Here is a 20,975-nt window from a genome sequence, read left to right on the forward strand (position 1 = left end):
AATTAATAAATGAAAACATAATAAAAACCAAGACACACGAACAACGCACAGGCATGAACCTGAAACAATGACGCCTGGGGAAGGAACCAAAGGGAGATAGATAGAGAGATATATATATATATGGCAGGTAATCAAGGGGGTGATGGAGTCCAGGTGAGTGTCATAATGCACGTAACGATGGTGACAGGTGTGCGCCATAACGAGAAGCCTGGTGACCTAGAGGCTGGAGAGGGAGCACACGTGACTGTACCCCCTCCCCGACGCGCGGCTCCATCCACAGGACGCCGACCAAGATGACGATCCCGGGGATCAGGAGCGGACCGGTCACCTCTGCTAAGGCGTGGGAACCTGTCGATTCAGCTTAGGTGCGGGACCATGGTGACCTAGAGCACTGGAGAGAGAGCATACGTGACAACTTTGTAGAGCCACCTTTTGCAGCAATTACATCTGCAAGTCTTTGGGGATATGTTTCTATAAGTTTGGCACATCTAGTCACTGGGATTTTTGCCCATTCTTCAAGGCAAAACTTATTCAGCTCCTTCAAGTTGGATTGGTTCCACTGGTGTACACCAATCTTTAAATCATACCCCAGATTCTCAATTGGATTGAGGTCTGGGCTTTGACTAGGCCATTCCAAGACATGTAAAGGTTTCCCCTTAAACCACTCAAATGTTGCTGGAAGGTGAACCTCTGTCCCAGTCTCAAATCTCTGGAAGACTGAAACAGGTTTCCCTCAATAATTTCCCTGTATTTTGCACCATCCATCATTCCTTCAATTCTGACCAGTTTTCCAGTCCCTGCCGATGAAGAACATCCCCACAGCATGATGCTGCCACCACCATGCTTCACTGTGGGGATGGTGTTCTCGGGGTGATGAGAGGTGTTGGATTTGTGCTTGACATAGTGTTTTCCTTGATGCTCAAAAAGCTCAATTTTAGTCTCATCTGACCAGAGTATTTTCTTCCATATGTTTGGAGAGTATCCCACATGCGTTTTGGCGAACACCAAATGTGTTTGCTGACTTTTTTCTGGCCACTCTTCTGTAAAGCCCAGCACTGGAGAGTACTGCTTAAAGTGGTCCTATGGACAGATACTCCAATCTCCACCGTGGAGCTTTGCAGTTCCTTCAGGGTTATCTTTGGTCTCATTGTTGCCTTTGATTAATGCCCTCCTTGCCTGGTCTGTGAGTTTTGGTGGGCGGCTATCTCTTGGAAGGTTTGTCGTGGTGCCATATTTTTTTGTAATGGATTTAATGGTGCTCCGTGGGATGTTCAAAGATTCAGATCTTTTTTCTTTTTTTTTTTTTTATAACCCAACCCTGATTTGTAATTCTCCACATCTTTGTCCCTGACCCGTTTGGAGAGCTCCTTGGTCTTCGTGGTGCCGTTTGCTTGGTGGTGCCCCTTGCTTAGTGGTGTTGCAAGCCTCTGGGGCCTTTCAGAACAGGTGTACAGTCGTGGCCAAAAGTTTTCCAAGCATTGATTATGCAAAAATGGGCTGCCATCAGTCAGGATGTGGCCCAGAAGTTAATTGACAGCATGCCAGGGCGGATTGCAGAGGTCTTGAAAAAAAAGGGTCAACGCTGCAAATATTGACTCTTTGCATCAACTTCATGTAAATGTCAATAAAAGCCTTTGACACTTTATGAAGTGCTTGTAATTATACTTCAGTATTCCATAGTAACATCTGACAAAAATATCTGAAGACACTGAGGCAGCAGACATTGACACAAATATAAATTTTCACATTCTCAACTTTTGGCCACGACTGTGTATATATACTGAGATCATGTGACAGATCATGTTAAACTTAGATTGTACACAGGTGGACTTTATTTAACCAATTATGTGACGTCTGAAGGTAATTGGTTGCACCAGATCTTATTTAGGGGTTTCATAGCAAAGGGGGTGAATCAATATGCACGCACCACTTTCCTGTTTTTTTTTTAATTCTTTTAAACAACTTTTTTTTTTTTTTTTCACTTCACCAATTTTGACTATTTTGTGTATGTCCATTACATGAAATCCAAATAAAAATATATTTAAATTACAGGTTGTAATGCAACAAAATAGGAAAAACACCAAGGGGGATGAATACTTTTGCAAGGCACTGTACCTGTACATATTACCCTGCACATTGACTCTGTACCCCCTGTATAGTCTCGCTATTGTTATTTTACTGCTGCTCTTTAATTACTTGTTCCTTCTATTTCTTATTCATATTTTTTAAACTGCATTGTTGGTTTGGGGCTTGTAAGTAAGCATTTCACGGTAAGGTCTACACCTGTTGTATTCGGCGCATGTGACATACGATTTGAAGAAAGAATAATTTAAATGAAGTCATTAAGAACAAATTCTTATTTCTTACTGGTTGAATAAAATATAACTCTCCCGCTCACCCTCCTCCTCTTCCGTTCTATAGGTGCAGGGGAAAGGGGAGTAAACGTAGAATTGAACAAGCCGTCGGATCTGAGCTAATATGAGAGAAACGTCCTGCCATCACCTGCTGCTGCTGTGGACAGATGGGGAAAGAGGGATGGAAAAAGGATGGTGGGATGAAGAGGAGAGAGACGAAAGAAACCAACTTGGACTACTCCGCTTTCTTTATACTTTAATATCCAAAGTTGACACACACAACACACACAGACCCTGAATGTGATGTCATTGCACTGCAAGGAATCATCATTATTTGCCAAGTTTCTGTTTTTGCTTATTGCTTTGATTTTTGGGCTTTATTATGTGAATAATGCTGGTGTAAAAATGAGCTATGGAGAAAAATAATATCTATTAAGTGAACCGAATGGGGGGGAAAAAAGAGAATATTGTTGTGAATTTTGGGGTCATGAAAGAAGTGTACCCATATGTACTTATCTGTCAGACGGGTTGTCATGGTCTCCATCGGATGGATCTCTCACTGTTATAAAAAAAAAAGGTACAAAAGACTGTCCCTCGACAGGAGGTTGTGACACACTGTCCGGCTATTGCCTGATGCGCAGTATAGGGCCGACTCACAGTACTGCGCTAATTTGGATACTTTCTTTTCACATGATCCTTTGCATCACAATTCTAGTAAATGAGGATGATGAGTAACCACGCCAGACCAGTACAGTACAACTAGTCTCGGCCCGGTTTGGCTTAGTTGAGTGAAAAGGCTATTAATAGCTTGAGCTGCACTGACTCGAATAAGATAGAAGTTTTCAATTTTTTTTGCAAACAGCGGTACTGATTTTCACATTGCAGGTATATGTTGACTGCGGTGCTGTTCTGTGTCCTGGCACTCATTGCTTGGTAACTGGGTCTTGTTCATTAGGCACCAAACAGAAGAAAATGGACTGAAACTGACATGCTCGTTTTCCGTTGCTAAACAGTTTTAAAAGTTTTCCTTGCGTGCCCTAATGAACACATCCTGACCTGCGATCAGTGATCTGTCTGTTGTTGCAGACGTTAATATCACCTTTGTCTTAAAAACCAAAAGCTGACACCTACCTATTAGCCTTGCAGTGACCTTGCAGTTCTGAAGTAGACTTTTTTGGAAAAAGGTGGGTTTTGTAAGTGCATTTTGAGTCTACTGCTGTATGGGATCGTCATTACAGCGTGTGTGTGTGTGTGTGTGTGTATCTGCACGTATGCATGTGTGCGATTCCTTCTCTAGCCACTGAGCAGAGCCGAGGTTGAAAGTGAGTGAGAGAGACTAATAATACCTGACTATTCTCTCTGGCTATACACCATCGCCATCATGTGGTCACATCTGACCTAGCGGTTAAGAGCGTTGGGCTAGTATCCGAACGCTCGCTGGTTTGAATCCCAGAGCTGGGGTGGAAAAATACGCCTTTCTGCCCTTGAGCAAGGCAATAACACCCAACAACAACTGCGCCGTTGACGTCGATTAAGGCAGCCCCCCGCACATCTCTGATTCAGTGGGGTTGGGTCGAACGCATTCAGTTGTGCAACTGATTAGGTTGTCCATTTCTCCATCCACCCTAAAACATACCACAGAACCCTTGCATGTGATTATGTTCAAACTGTATTTATTTGCCATTGATCTATTCATTTATCAATAAATCAGTTGACAATAAATAAGACAACATTTAGAGAACAATGTATGTATGTATTGTTTGCATCAACTTTAAAATATAAATTCCAGTATGTAATTACAGACGTTTCAATTGGTTCCATTGTAAAGGGCAAGCTCAATCAAGCACAGCTGAAATATACTTTTTTTCACCCATGTCTGAATATATCCCTTCATTGCAGTCTCCTCAGGAGCTTCTCTTCCCAGGCCATGTCTCACATTACATCCACAGGAAAGCCAAGGACCTTTTTCTAGTCCCTACTCTTTTGGTGTTTACAAACGTATGAAGGAATAAAATAGGTGCAAGGAATATGGAGGAAACTCCCCAAATAAATGTTGACGGCTCTGCCAACACTGTTTACGTAACAACAAATGACAGTCGCTGTACAGAGCTGTTAGATAGAGGTTGAGTGAATAGCAGAGTCTGGCTTGTTCTGCTCTAACCAGGAGTATGGTCCCTACTATTAGGAGCAGGGCAGGGGCCCACCTATTGCATTCAGAAAAAACACCAAGATGATTCATGATTTGGTAGTTGTTGGCTTTCGAGTTTACATCAAGGGCAACCAAGAAGACAAAGATCAGATGAGAAATGTTCCGCCAATGACCGTCACCTTGTCTTCAGACAAATTCCACTTGAGGTATTCAGTGCACTTGGCCCAAGGATGCTGGAGATGGAGGTGATGGCCAAAGCTACAACCCCACTGTAATGGGGAAACAGAACAATTGCCAGTGTGGACATCATCCACCCTGCCACTCCCAGGGTGTTGACCACAAACTCCATCCAACTCTGCTTCAGTGGGGCTTTAGGAGGTATTGGAGGGGTAGACAGTTCTGTACAGCATGGTCCCCCTGGTCAGGTGCAAGGCTGAGGCCCCCCAGCCGATGTAAAGCCCTCAGCTCACTCCTCTGGGAGATCAATGGGTTGTGGGAGTTTCAGATTATGTTTCTAGCTATCCAGGAGAAAGGGATGAGGAACAGAGTTTCAGTTAGAATGAACAGAATTCCGTTAATCATCACTATGGCCTTAAACTTTTGACTCTTGATGTGGTTAGAACCCCCGACATGATGGAGATGATGATCAGGGCTCTGGAGGCCTGCAGGTCCTGAGGTAAGGCCAGCATGGAGACGTAGACCTTACACTGCATCTGGCCTGTGCTCTTGGTCACACATCTCATCCACAGGCCCTCCCAGATGAAAAGGTTGTCTCCTGTGGTTATCTCTATCCAAGTGGGGAGTGTGCAGACCACAATGGTCATGTTAAATCCTATGACTTTCTGTCCATGCCCATCAACATGCTCTCTTCTACATCTGCCCTTTCTGGAGGAAGGGTGATACAGTAAAAAGCCCTCTGTCTGCTTTACTGTGGTGTCAAAAATTAGGGTGTCACGGAAACACAAACAATTAATAAAGACGTGGTTGTACATTTTCATTGTATTTATTGAGATTTTTATTAAAATGAGAAAGTAATTTGGCATTGTGATATCAACAATTATAAGTGGACAGACACAACTAATGCCTTTTTGGTTCTTTATTTCGAACACTGCTTGACATGGCCTCCACGCAGGGAGCCATTTGGGGAGTTTCCTCCATCTGCTCTAGCACACATACAAACCAAACCAATGGTGCATATAAACACTAGATGACTGACAGGTGGCACTATTTTGAACTCACTGTCACCATTTTTGTACCCCTCCAACACTTTGTCAAGCATATTATATAACAGACACTTTAATGCATACTTTTAAATTGTATTATATGAACAAACAAAACAAAAATAGTTTTTCCTTAAATTATCATTTTTTGAGAATACGAATGTTACTGTTCACTCTACAACAAATAAATACTTGCCCTAGAAACATTAAATTGAAATAATGTAGCATTCCATTCATTCCTACGGAGGACTGCTCCTTCTGAGAAGTACCAATATGGTGGACAGTGGCTTCAAAGTCTCTCAATGGCCAATACATATCAAATCAAATTTTATAATCAACAATCTAGTGTTTTAATACATAATTGATACAAATCCCTACAGCAGGGTTCCCCAGCTGGCGGCACGCAGGCCAAATTTGGCCCGTGGGTGGTTTTATTCCGCCCCCAAACTTTTGTTTTAATTTCATTGTTGGACATAAAAGACTGTAAAAACACCAGGAAATCAGTTCCAAGTGATTTTAATTTTGGAAATGTGTTTCAAACTATTCCCACGCATAATAGACACATGATCGATCGTATACAAATGTAAGCATGGTTTGAAATGATCTGTTTGTGATTCTTGCGGTCAAATTTTTAACAGATCAGGTTCTGCATCCTCTCAACAACCACATAGCCATGCCTTGTGTATTTTAGTGCGTTCCAGTTTACCACATTCCCTGGAGATAACACCTCCCCCTTCATGTAGCTTTGGATCTCACATGGGGAGAGCACTCTGTCCCACATGTGGACATCGGTCTCATGTCCGTAAAAGGAGTCATTCACATCAAACCCACCAGCATATGCATCTTGGGCCTGACCTAAAATAATACTCAGAGTACCAGAGATGGAGCCGCCGGCTTGGAGAGCTTTCCTCGCACTTGGCTTCCCATTCACCCACAGTTGAGTCAATCCTGTACTGGCATCCCACGTCCCACAAACAGAGTTCCACTCGTTCATTTTGTCTGGCAATCCCCAGAAATAGATACCTTGGTCCCCAATGTACACCCAGTAATTTCCCCCATCTCCCCTGAAGATAACAAAACCATTAGCATGAGAAGGCGTGGCCAATGAGAAAATGGTCAGCTCCTTCGTCTGGTAGTCGGTGAAAAATCTAACGCAGATAGTCACAGCAAAGAAGATTTTGTTCATGTCAGGGGTTATCTTGACATAGGCGGTGTTTGACTCCAATGGGGAAATGATTTCCTTCCCTGACATGTCTGTTACAATTAGAATAATATTCGTTATTAGAGTTGCAAAGGGAGGAAATATTCCCCGTAACTTTCAAAATGTAGTGTTTGAAAATGTCCAGAACTTAGGGAAATTACAGGGAATTTTGCAATCCTATTAGTATAGTAAGTAAGTACTACTGAAACACATGTAATTATTCAACAATTCATAATAGTATTTTGGGCCATCTCCAGGATTTCAGTCTTATCTTGTGGCACAGCATAGCAGAACGTAAGACCATCAGAAGCCATGTCTGCAGTTCCATTTTGTAGTTTCACTTGGAGTAAGCATTAATGTTATGGACACATCCTCAAAGGATATTCCTATTTATAGTATAGAAAACGGACTGAAAATGGGAGGAACTACCTGTATGCTCTTAGGAATGCCAGCCACACATAACACATTCCACCATGGACTATTTATTGCCTTAACTCCCTTATCTTACACATAGAATAAACAAAAAAATACAGTCAATAATACAGTAGAAAAAAAAGAAAACAAAAAGTCTATATACAATGAGTGCAAATGAGGTAACTCTGTGTTGTTGTATGTGTCAAATTGCTATGCTTTATCTTGGCCAGGTCGCAGTTGCAAATGAGAACTTGTTCTCAACTAACCTATCTGGTTAAATAAAGGTTAAAAAAAAAAAAAAACATAATAAATCCCCCCTTCCTTGTTTTTGATATTGGTCTAGATTAGAAAATAGAGTCATCTGAGAATCTAAATTCATATGATTGATCAACATTGCCAGTTTATCAAGATGTTTTATGTTCTGCCATCAGACTTTCTTGGTCAAACCAATTTCTAGGTCAACAGGTGTATTAGTCGGCATTGTCACACAGTTATTAGGTAATGGTATTATTGAGAAAACATCATAGTAAGGTACTTAATTGTTACCCAGAAATGATTTGATATTGAGATAAAAACAGCGACATTGGACCTTTAAAACTTGCTCAAACTCTATTGAATTTATGATGTTGACAACTGTGCCATACAGATTGCAAAATAGTTAGGAAGAGATTTTTGTACCGATTCCATGATACAGGGTGTATGAGTTGATATATAAAACGACGCAAGATTCAAGACTTCGTGCTTTTCAGCTAAAATTATTATGTAGAATTTATGCCAACAAAATATTGAATATTTGGGGCATAAAATCGAAGCTCTGCAGATTTTGTTGTGAGGATACAGAATCAATAGACCATTTATTTTGCTATTGCCCTCAGGTGGCCTGTTTCTGGTCTCAGGTTCAGGAATGGCTGAAAATGCATAACATTGATCTAAAATTGATCCTAGAAATAGTACTGTTAGGAGATCTGGAGAGACAGGGTCAGTCAATTACTAATATAGTAATACTTTTAGTAAAAGTATTTATTTTCAACTCGCAATCTGTGGATTCTATTCGATTAGATCGATTGAAATTGTACGTTAAACATCACAGCATAGTTGAAAGCGTAGAAATCGGAAGAGGGTGGCCAGCAGAGATAGGTGGGATAGGCTGAGGGAAGCTGAGGGTTGGGATGTGGAATTGGAGACAAGTGGGAGTGGAGTTGCTGGGCGGGAGATAGAATGATGGTCAAAGATAAAAGTATAAAAAATAAAGTTGAAATAAAACATAATAAAAAGTATGTTTGAATGACACTGAGGGGCAGTGTTTTTACAGCTAATGCCGGTGTGCCTGAGACTGATGCCGTGCAGGTGTTTGTCCACATGCATATACACATACTCTCATTCAAACACACACACACACACACACGTAAATAGTGCAAGACATGTACTCAAACATATACAATTGGCCTTGCTGTTATGATTGTAGTTGTCCTTGATGTCCTTTGTTTTTTTTGCATTGTTGTTTCCTGTTTTCCTTTGTATTTTTCTTTTTTCTCTTTAGTACATTTTCTTGCTTGTTGGTGCATTGGTGGGGGGTTCTTAGGGCTTTTTGTAAAAAAAAATGTTTTAATTTATTTTTCTTGGGGGCGGGGGACTGTGGAAGGTGTCTCGGATGGTTGAGGGGCAGCTATTGGGGAACTGTGGGGGGATCTTGGAGAGTTCGGGTCCCTGTGACCCGTGTACCTGTGACCAAAGAAAGCATAAATTAAAGAGAAAAAAAAGTTAAAAACCACACCTAAAACTTGTATCTGAAACAGACGGCTTCAAAAATGCTTTCTATTTCTTGATATTTTGTGGGCTGAGAATTTTAGAATTGCATGAAACACTGCAAAAACTTTCCTCCAACCAATTGAAAATTGTGTAGAATTGCAGGAAATAAGCATTAAAACCGCTAAATTGTCTCTCTGCCTCATGGCAAAATGAGAATTGTATGAAATGTGTTTTAAAAGTGCAAAAATTATACACTGCTCAAAAAAATAAAGGGAACACTTAAACAACACATCCTAGATCTGAATGAAAGAAATAATCTTATTAAATACTTTTTTCTTTACATAGTTGAATGTGCTGACAACAAAATCACACAAAAATAATCAATGGAAATCCAATTTATCAAGCCATGGAGGTCTGGATTTGGAGTCACACTCAAAATTAAAGTGGAAAACCACACTACAGGCTGATCCAACTTTGATGTAATGTCCTTAAAACAAGTCAAAATGAGGCTCAGTAGTGTGTGTGGCCTCCACGTGCCTGTATGACCTCCCTACAACGCCTGGGCATGCTCCTGGTGAGGTGGCGGATGGTCTCCTGAGGGATCTCCTCCCAGACCTGGACTAAAGCATCCGCCAACTCCTGGACCGTCTGTGGTGCAACGTGGCGTTGGTGGATGGAGCGAGACATGATGTCCCAGATGTGCTCAATTGCATTCAGGTCAGGGGAACGGGCGGGCCAGTCAATAGCATCAATGCCTTCCTCTTGCAGGAACTGCTGACACACTCCAGCCACATGAGGTCTTGCATTGTCTTGCATTAGGAGGAACCCAGGGCCAACCGCACCAGCATAAGGTCTCACAAGGGGTGTGAGGATCTCATCTCGGTACCTAATGGCAGTCAGGCTACCTCTGGCGAGCACATAGAGGGCTGTGCGGCCCCCCAAAGAAATGCCACACCATGACTGACCCACCACCAAACCGGTCATGCTGGAGGATGTTGCAGGCAGCAGAACGTTCTCCACGGCGTCTCCAGACTCTGTCACGTGCTCAGTGTGAACTTGCTTTCATCTGTGAAGAGCACAGGGCGGCAGTGGCGAATTTGCCAATCTTGGTGTTCTCTGGCAAATGCCAAACGTCCTGCACGGTGTTGGGCTGTAAGCACAACCCCCACCTGTGGACGTCGGGCCCTCATACCACCCTCATGGAGTCTGTTTCTGACCGTTTGAGCAGACACATGCACATTTGTGGCCTGCTGGAGGTCATTTTGCAGGGCTCTGGCAGTGCTCCTCCTGCTCCTCCTTGCACAAAGGTGGAGGTAGCGGTCCTGCTGCTGGGTTGTTGCCCTCCTACGGCCTCCTCCACGTCTCCTGATGTACTGGCCTGTCTCCTGGTAGCGCCTCCATGCTCTGGACACTACGCTGACAGACACAGCAAACCTTCTTGCCACAGCTCGCATTGATGTGCCATCCTGGATGAGCTGCACTACCTGAGCCACTTGTGTGGGTTGTAGACTCCGTGTCATGCTACCACTAGAGTGAAAGCACCGCCAGCATTCAAAAGTGATCAAAACATCAGCCAGGAAGCATAGGAACTGAGAAGTGGTCTGTGGTCTCCACCTGCAGAACCACTCCTTTATTGGGGGTGTCTTTCTTATTGCCTATAATTTCCACCTGTTGTCTATTCCATTTGCACAACAGCATGTGAAATGTATTGTCAATCAGTGTTGCTTCCTAAGTGGACAGTTTGATTTCACAGAAGTTTGATTGACTTGGAGTTACATTGTGTTGTTTAAGTGTTCCCTTTATTTTTTTGAGCAGTATATATATTTTTTTATATAACTTAAAATCTCGCTTAGGGACCCTAAAAGGCTTTGGCCGGCCATGGGGCCCTGGTTCGAGTTGTTGTACACCTTGGGTTGTATGCAGAGAGGGAGGAAGCTAAGCTGCTAAGCAAACACACACAGGTTCATCACACCAATGTAACAAAAATTATTCTTTTTTTTTTTACATTTTATTTCTCTGTTGTATTATTGACTAAGTTTGTTTATTCCATGTGTAACTCTGTGTTGTTGTTTGTTTCGCACTGCTTTGCTTTATCTTGGCCAGGTCGCAGTTGTAAATGAGAACTTGTTCTCAACTAGCCTACCTGGTTAAATAAAGGTGAAATTAAAATGTTGTAATTTTCTTTAAAAAAGAGGTGCCACTAAGATAATAAAGATGGTTTGCCTAAGACTACCACAACAATTACATTGTCTATGCTAAATGTGTTTAAATTGTAAAGAAAGAAAATAGTTGGGCTATAAGATATACATTTTATTCAATGAGGATAGGCAAAGCTGTCACTGGATGTGTAAGGGAAAACCCCCCTGATTTGGACAAAATAACATGGGAACATATTGGCATAGCGCGAATCATACACACGGTTGTAAATACCACCGAAAGCGGTCCATCTCCGTGCAAATCATATGGCAATTTTCCGATGGGGATTGCCAATTGTAACACCCCAAATTTCCTTTAGATGGCGAGCGCGCTCCACCGTGGATTTTCATACAGCAAATGATACCCAAGTCTACACCCAAGGGTCAGATTTTGATAAAATGATTTTTTTTAAAAACTTTTCACCCCCTTAAAAAGTGGTTTCTGGACTGTTTTTCGAAATTTTTTCGATTTTTATGTCAATTACACATGTATAAGAGCTGTATGGACATACTTTTGACATATTTTATTGACATCATTTTTTGGGTTGTTTTTGCTTGTGCATAAGGCATATGTTTTGTGCATTTGGAATATGATTTCATAGGAAGTTAAAAGTGACATATTTGCTTGTGCCTAAGGCATGTTTTGTGCATTTGGAATATGATTTCATAGGAAGTCAAAAGTTAATTTTTTTTTCTTTTTTTTGCCAAATGCCATTAGAAATGTGCAAATGAAATGTCCAATTCTTTTTTGTCAATTATACATGTATGAAAGTATTGAATGTGCCAAATCAGGATGTTTGTCCGTTTGCCATGTACGATCATAGGAAGTCGGTTTCCAAACCCAAAAGTCAGTGAACCATGGTCCAAATGGCATTTATACTGCCCAAATGATATATAGCCCTATGTTAAGCCATGAATCAACGCAGATGGTCTACTTGTCATGTATGATGAGGGAGAAGTGGGACTCTGTTGCTTTTAACATTTTTAACGAATTTGACATGCTCAGAATGCATAATTGACTGGCCCGATGATCTCGGGATGGCCGTGCAGTGACTGTGGTTCCTCTCCATCGCTCATTGTGTTGATTTCATCATGTCAACTTTGGTGATATCTTTTGCTGTTGAATCATATTGCAAATGCGCATTACGTTTGCAATATTGCGCGTTACGTTTGCAATATGATTCAATTGGCAGTTAGCGTCACGAATTTAGGCATGCTCAAAAATACTGCTGAAATGCATAATTGACTGTCCCGATGATCTCGGTATGGCCGGACAGTGACTGTGGTTCCTCTCCATGGCTTGATGGTGACATGAGAGAAGTGGGACTGTCATTTCTTAGCGATTTTTTAAAAAAATGTCCAAAATGACTAGGGGCGCCCCATACTGGATGGGCACTGATGGGGGATGCTCCCTACTGAACCGTGGACCCCTTGCACCCCCCTAAAGGCATTTAAAACCATTCTAAAAAATTAATCCTGGTAACCCATTTCGGGTCACCATGTGCACGGATGCGCATTTGCAATATGTTTCAATGGGCCTTAACATCACGAATTTGGCATGCTCAAAAACAATGCACAAATGCATAATTGACTGTCCCGATGAACTGGGGATGGCCGTGCAGTGACTGTGGTTCCTCTCTATCGCTCATTGTGTTGATTTCATCATGTCAACTTTGGTGATATTTATTGCTGTTGAATCCTATTGCAAATGCATATTGCGTTTGCAATATTGCGCGTTACGTTTGCAATATGATTCAATGGGCATTTAGCATCACAAATTTAGGCATGCTCAAAAATACTGCAGAAATGCATAATTGACTTTCCCGATGAACTGGGGATGGCCGTGCAGTGACTGTGGTTCCTCTCCATCGCTCGTTGTGTTGATTTCATCATGTCAACTTTGGTGATATTTATTGCTGTTGAATCATATTGCAAATGCGCGTTACGTTTGCAATATGATTCAATGGGCATTTAGCATCACGAATTTAGGCATACTCAAAAATACTGCAGAAATGCATAATTGACTGGCTTGATGAACTCGGGATGGCCGTGCAGTGACTGTGGTTCCTCTCCATCGCTCGTCACCCAGCAGTCAGCGTCCATCAGTCAATTAGATGTCATTCTGACACCAAACTGACACCATCTGACACCAAATCCACTTTTTCCAACTCGTATAGAAGCCAACTATCACATATGTCAGAGAAGGCCCATAATTCACAGCGCTTTCAATTTTAACCATAAAAAAAAACATAAAACACATAGTTACGTTATAGCTGCGGGTCCAGCTCTGACAATATGTGTAGGCCTATGTGAGGCGACCCCGAATCCCAAGTTTCGGCTCGATAGGTCATTCGGTGCCCGAGCAATGGCCTTAATTGGTGCTGAAAATCCACTTTTTCAGGGCATTACTACGGGGTCCCTGAATGAGCTATCGGACAGAGACATTGGGGTCCGTCTCTATGGGCCGAGGCGGTTTCAATGCACCTAGTCTTGCGACTCTGGAACATTTCTACATGTCGCCATGTCCGAGATATTCAAAATGAATTGAACATATTGCAAATGCACGAGGCGGTTTCTCGGTCTGAGAACCTTCTAGAGCCACATAATTCACCGTGCACTATCGACTTGAGCTCTAGAACAGGTTTCTAAAATTTCGGGGCTCTAGGTCTGACGGTTTTTGAATCGTTTGAACGAAAGTAACTATTGAAGGCGGTATAAGCCTCTAAGCCCCACACTATGTCCCTATGGCCAAGCTGTGTGTGTGTGTGTTTTAGTTTTTTTTGCAAAAAGAATAGACACACGTTGTCTTTGGGGTAGGCATATACAGAATCCTGAATATGAAGTCTCTACCTTAAGAATTGACTGAATGACACATGGTTGAGTTGCATGATTTTCAATATCTGCAGGTTGGCCATATGACAATAGCTCTAGGCTGTTTTTAACAACTTCCGGTTGCCACAGGAAGCTCTTGCTCAACACACGTTGTCTTTGGGGTAGACATAAACAGAATCCTGAATTTAAAGTCTCTACCTTAAAGTACAGTGGTTGGTCAGGGTAGATAGGTGGGCATATAATGTGAACGTCTAGCAACCCAAAGGTTGCGAGTTCAAATCTCATCATGGACAACTTTAGCATTTTAGCTGCTTACTACTTTTATGCTACTTTGCAAATACTTATCACGTTAGCTAATCCTTCCCCTAAACATAAACTTAACCCTTTTAGCTAACCCTTCCCCTTTAAACCTAACTCTCAACCCTAACCTTAACCCAAACCCCTAGCCTAGCTAATGCCAACCAGGTAGCTAACGCTATCCACCTAGGTAGAATTTGTAGCATATTTTACATTTCACAAATTCTTAACAAATAATATGTGTACCAAATTTGTAACATATTGTACATTTCGCAAATTTGGGACATAATACGAATTGTAGCATATCATACAAAATGGGTGATGGACAACCAGAAATTTACATACAGAACACATACTGACTTGCCTAGTTAAATAAAGGTTAATTTATATATATATAAATAAATAAATATATAAATAAATAAAAATATATATATATATATATAATACAAAATGCTCTGAGACCAGGTTGGTCTGCCCCCAGAACAAAATCTAGTAGATGGCCAGCATGCATGCACAATTTGGTTCTGGTTTCTGAGACTACAGAGCTATACATGTGTTGCGCGTTTCATCACAATATTGTTTTGAACGTTCGTTTTAGGACTGCCAGGACAGCCAGCTGAACATTTACTCAATACATCCTCAATAGGCACTGATGAAGATTTGGTCTAAAGTCCATTACTGTGGCTTAAAAACACGATGCAATATCTAAAGAAGGCAACTTATTAGTAGCAAAACCTTGTGTCTTCATTTTGAGGTCTCCAGATTGACTTTAGTTGCAGTGTAACGTTAGCTTGCTAGCTAAGAGATTGAGTGGAGACCACCACATTATTTTTTTCTTACAAACTTTGCTAGCTAATGACAACATTGCCATCTGTCTAAAGTAAATTCGATGACATGATGATAATGGCAGTCGTTTCCTACTAAATATTTGCCTACTTTAGCAATGTCATCGTATTTCGGAAACGGTCATAGCTCCCATTCAAAGTCATTTACTTTTGGACATCAATGTGGCTGTAGAACGTTGATAACAATGCCAACGACTCGACCACGTGATGGAGTGGCAACCCATGAAAATGTAAGCTCCAATTCAGATACCTACTGACTGTCTCTACAAATGTGATCAAGTTGCTTGTCTCACGCAACATGCATTACAGATTACATTTACGGAACGTCTCTCTCTCAGGCACAGACCTATCAGGAAATGTTATCTTCTATGGGAAGGGTTTTGTACGATTAGACCGAAGAGACACATCGAATCTTCAACTGTCTGCCTGACTTACTTAACCGACCTTACTCTATGGACCTCTCCCTTCTTTGGACCACTCTCTTCTTGCTCAACACCGACATCTGAAGCTATCACGAGATATCAGGCGCATTAGGCACTTTCAGGTTCTGAGAAAAGCACCAGGCAGCTATAAAGTGTATCTTAACAACTCCACAAGGCTGCAGGGCCAGATGGATTACCAGGGGCAGGCCTTTGGTTTTATAAGTGGCGGGAGGTCTGGTGGTCCTCCCTACGTTTTTGGGGGGAATCTAAAGCTAATTTCCTGCATTTCTACACAATCTAATACGACCCTGTCGGGGTCATTTTGTGGTAACTTTTATTGTAAATAACAATAGAATATTAGTACCCCTGGTTGGGAACCACTGGGCTATACTGTATGTAACCCTCTCACCAGGCTCGAAAATGACTCTCACAATTTTAACTTATGTAGAGTATCTCCACAGCATGGGCTGTTAGGTGAGAAGGACATCTCCAATAAGAATTCCTATTGTAAACTGTCTAGGGTGACGACAGGGTATTAACTTCAGATGAAATGATTATATGTTTCTGATATTGTATCAGGATAGGCAAGCCCATGCATTTAATTAAACTGAAACAGTATGACTCCACCAAGGCAACATACATATGGTTCAATATGTGTATGATTACATTTTCACAGCACAACACCAACAATAAAATAAAAATAATAAACCCCAATGAGTCATGCACAACCCATGTCCAAATTATTTAAAGCTTGCTTAATAACCCGTTTGCGCGCGTTGGAGTTAAAAATAAATAAAAAACGACGACACACATAAAGTCCAGAAGCACCTCACGTTGTGATTACTCACTACTTGTTGATATTCCTTCAGGGAAGTATGGCAGTTCCTTGCAGGTTTCCTCACAAAATCCACAGCAAGCACCGCTATCAATGCAGACAGTACTCCTTAGCCGTAACCGATATACCATGGGAACATGAACTCGTTATGCTTTCCCAAGCAATTATCTCTCGGTGTTACACGATGCTAGGCTAACCTCAAGGCTGTCAAATACCTCCACGATGAGACGGTAGCTTCAGTCTTTACTAAGTCTTAACAAAATTATAACAACTCTCTTATAAAATAAAATCGTTATTTCCCTTCATGTCTTAGTAGGTATGGGTTTTGTTCTAGTTTTGTCGTCTTCTTTTATAATTTTCTTCACCAACGGTCCTACTGTTAAACGACCATCCTCTTCTCAACGTCTCTTTCCCTCTCTTTTTTCCCAAGCTTCCATTAACCAGGTCCACTCTCCCATTGGCCACAGCTTAACAAGCGACCTTATTGGTCAAAACTTAAACTTCAAAGTAAACCCAAATATTCACTTATACATTAAATACATATTTATTCAAAAAGAAAATCATTAACAACATTACAAGTTAGGAGCAATTCAAATCACTTTTTAAATATAATACCAATTAATTATAAAAAATAAACTCAATATTTGTTTTTTACAAGAATAAACTCAATACCTAGTTCAAACAATGGTATTACATGTATCTTGGTTATCTGTAAAATCTATTGGTAGCTAAATCCGGAGAAATTACGGACCATGTAAAAAACTGTTGGTCACTAAATCCGTCTAGAAGGACCAAGTAAAAAATGGGTGTCTGGAATGCCCTCACCCGTCTGAGCGGTCGGCTGTGAATGCCTTCACCAACTATATACTTATAACTGATTGGTTTGGTTCTGTCCCGTTTTCAATGGAAATATGGGCAGGGTCTGTTTATATTTTTTTGGTGGGGACTTCCGGTTAAGCACTTCCGGCCAGAAGTTCGCAGCTAGCTAACTAACTCGCATAACTTCCCAAACATGTATTCATGCAAAACGGGCATTTAATGTTCGGTAAGGGGATGCCACAACAACTGGCACAAACGGAAGCTGTTCATGGAGCAGGACGGTTTTGACCACCAAACTTTTTTGATTTGCACCCACCTCCTATGGATGAGGAGTCTCTTCGGCTTTGGCTCAAAGCATTGAACTTGAAGAAACCACCAAACCGACCCTATGTGTGTTCCTATCACTTTGTGGACAACAGGCCGACTGAAGACCATCCTTTCCCTGGGAAGTGACTAGCCTAGATGCTCCAGTTAGGCTGGACTCATAACATTTTTAACAATGCTTTTTTCTGATAAAAAAATGGTCCATTGCATCCGCCGTGGAGCCTAGTTTCACAATATTACCATATCCCTGCTGTTTGCCGTAGTTTTTAAATAATCGCAAAAAACAGGCCTTATTTTAGGGCATTTTTCACCCTGCCAGCTCCTATTAGTTCTATTGAGCACCGTGGCACCAACTCGCTTTCCAAATGTTCTATTCCCAGCCCATTGTTCTACGTCACAATGAATGCTTCGCTATTGTTGGCAATGAGACCTGCCCACGTTGTAACATAAACAACAACAAAAAATTGCTCATGGAACTCTGAGGTCGTCCCATTGCTTCCTATAGTGGAAATATACAGTTGAAGTCGGAAGTTAACATACACCTTAGCCAAATACTTTTAAACTCAGTTTTTCACAAATCATTTAATCCTAGTAAAAACTCCCTGTTTTAGGTCAGTTAGGATCACTACTTTATTTTAAGAATGTGAAATGTCAGAATAATAGTAGATAGAATGATTTATTTCAGCTTTTATATCTTTCATCACATTCCCAGTGGGTCAGAAGTTTACATACACTCAATTAGTATTTGGTAGCATTGCCTTTAAATTGTTTAACCTGTTGGGGATAGGGGGCAGTATTTGCACGGCCGGATAAAAAACGTACCCGATTTAATCTGGTTACTACTCCTGCCCAGTAACTAGAATATGCATATAATTATTGGCTTTGGATAGAAAACACCCTAAAGTTTCTAAAACTGTTTGAATGGTGTCTCTGAGTATAACAGAACTCATATGGCAGGCAAAAACCTGAGAAGATTCTGTACAGGAAGTGCCCTCTCTGACCATTCCTTGGGCTTCTTGGCTCTGTTTATTGAAAACTTAGGATCTGTGCTGTAACGTGACACTTCCTACGGCTCCCATAGGCTCTCAGAACCTGGGAAAAAGCTGAATGATGTAATTCCAGCCGCTGGCTAAAAAACTTTAGCGCCTTTGGATAGTGGTCGATCAGAGGACCATCAGACTGAGGCTCGTGCACGAGGGGATCCCATGTTTTTATTTTCTCTCTCTTTGAACGTAAACACGCTTTCCCGGTCGGAATATTATCGCTTCTGTACGAGAAAAATGGCATAAAAATTGATTTTAAACAGCGGTTGACATGCTTCGAAGTACGGTAATGGAATATTTAGAATTTTTTTGTCACGAAACGCATCGTGCTCGTCACCCTTCTTTACACTTCGGATAGTGTCTTGAACGCACGAACAAAACAGAGGATATTTGAACATAACTATGGATTATTTTGAACCAAACCAACATTTGTTATTGAAGTAGAAGTCCTGGGAGTGCATTCTGACGAAGAACAGCAAAGGTAATAACATTTTTCTTATAGTAAATCTGACTTTGGTGAGGGCTAAACTTGGTGGGTGTCTAAATAGCTAGCCCTGTGATGCCGGGCTATCTACTTAGAATATTGCAAAATGTGCTTTCACCGAAAAGCTATTTTAAAATCGGACATAGCGAGTGCATAGAGGAGTTCTGTATCTATAATTCTTAAAATAATTGTTATGTTTTTTGTGAACGTTTATCGTGAGTAATTTAGTAAATTCACCGGAAGTTTGCAGGGGGTATGCTAGTACTGAACGTCACATGCTAATGTAAAAAGCTGTTTTTTTATATAAATATGAACTTGATTGAACAAGACATGCATGTATTGTATAACATAATGTCCTAGGTGTGTCATCTGATGAAGATCATCAAAGGTTAGTGCTGCATTTAGCTGTGGTTTGGGTTTATGTGACATTATATGCTAGCTTGAAAAATGGGTGTCTGATTATTTCTGGCTGGGTACTCTGCTGACATAATCTAATGTTTTGTTTTCATTGTAAAGCCTTTTTGAAATCGGACAGTGTGGTTAGATTAACGAGAGTCTTGTCTTTAAAATGCTGTAAAATAGTCATATGTTTGAGAAATTGAAGTAATAGCATTTCTAAGGTATTTGAATAACGCGCCACAGGATTCCACTGGCTGTTACGTAGGTGGGACGATATCGTCCCACTGGCCCTAGAGAAGTTAACTTGGGTCAAACGTTGAGTAGCCTTCCACAATAAGTAGGGTGAATTTTGGCCCATTCCTCCTGACAGAGCTGGCGTAACTGAGTCAGGTTTGTAGGCCTCGTTGCTCACACAAGCTTTTTCAGTTCTGCCCAGAAATGTTCTATAGGATTGAGATCAGGGCTTTGTGATGGCCACTCCAACACCTTGACTTTGTTGTCCATAAGCTATTTTGTGTGTGTGTGTTTTGGAGTGTCAGTGTAAGTGTATGGTTAGAGTCCAGTGAGTGTATATTGAGCCTGTGCAAGAGAGTCAATGCAGATAATAATAACAAATATTAATAAAATAAGGGTGTCAATGCAAATAGTCTGGGTAACCATTTGATTAACTGTTCAGCAGTGCTATGGCTTAGGGGTAGAAGCTGTTAAGGAGCCTTTTGGCTCTCCGGGACCGCTTGCTGTGCATTAGCAGAGAGAACAGTCTATGACTTGGGTGGCTGGAGCCTTTGACAATTTGTAGGGCCTTCCTCTGGCACTGCCTGGTATAGAGCTTGAAGAATATTGAAAAGAATAATGGGCAAATGTTGCACAAACCGTGGTGTGGAAAGACTCACAGCTGTAATCGCTGCCAAAGGTGCTTGTACAAAGTGTTGGCTCAAGGGTGTGAAAACTTATGTAAATTAGATATTTCAGTATTCAATACATTTGCAAACATTTCTTAATATATGTTTTCACTTTTTCATTATGGTGTACTGTGTGTAGCTGGGTGAGAGAAAAACATATTTAATCAATTTTGAATTCAGGCTGTAACACAACAAAATGTGAAGTAAGTCAAGGTGTATGAATACTTTCTGAAGGCACTGTAGACAAGGATGGGGGCTTGGGGTTTTGATGGGAAAGGTCTAGGCTTTACAGGGAAGGACCATGGTTAGCAGGGTTGGCCTTCATTCCATTTCAACTCAATTAACTCTGAAAATTAAGTCAAATGCAGTTCATGAGTTCACTCAGTTCAGGAAACAACAATATCATTGAATTGGATTTTCTACGTTTTCAAATGTCCAATTGCTACATTTGCTGAGCTGAGCCAGACTGGAATGGAATCAGAGTCTTGCAG

The 20,975-nt window shown here is 41.2% G+C and overlaps 2 protein-coding genes across 4 annotated transcripts in view; one reads left to right on the top strand and one right to left on the bottom strand.

Moving 5' to 3' along the window:
• The window catches only part of LOC106585313 (egl nine homolog 1), a 46,184-nt gene extending 40,684 nt beyond the window's left edge, over positions 1 to 5,500 (top strand). For all 3 annotated transcript variants that reach the window (XM_014171409.2, XM_014171419.2, XM_014171412.2), the window contains one exon: positions 2,422 to 5,500. In XM_014171409.2, coding sequence (XP_014026884.1) covers positions 2,422 to 2,477 — 56 coding nt within the window. In that variant the 3' untranslated portion in view covers positions 2,478 to 5,500. The remainder of the gene's footprint in view (positions 1 to 2,421) is intronic.
• Positions 5,501 to 6,354: 854 nt separating this feature from the next.
• LOC106585334 (C-reactive protein) lies at positions 6,355 to 7,439 on the bottom strand. The gene has a single exon (XM_014171429.2). The coding sequence runs from the start codon at positions 6,973 to 6,975 to the stop codon at positions 6,355 to 6,357; it is 621 nt and encodes a 206-aa protein (XP_014026904.2). The 5' UTR covers positions 6,976 to 7,439.
• Between the last annotated feature and the right edge of the window lie 13,536 nt (positions 7,440 to 20,975).

Source organism: Salmo salar, chromosome ssa02 (assembly GCF_905237065.1).
Source record: "Salmo salar chromosome ssa02, Ssal_v3.1, whole genome shotgun sequence".
Classification (NCBI taxonomy): Eukaryota; Metazoa; Chordata; class Actinopteri; order Salmoniformes; family Salmonidae; genus Salmo; species Salmo salar.

Coding starts and splice junctions, on each gene's coding strand:
- LOC106585334 (XM_014171429.2), bottom strand. CDS start 6,975: ATGTCAGGGAAGGAAATCATTTCCCCATTGGAGTCAAACACCGCCTAT.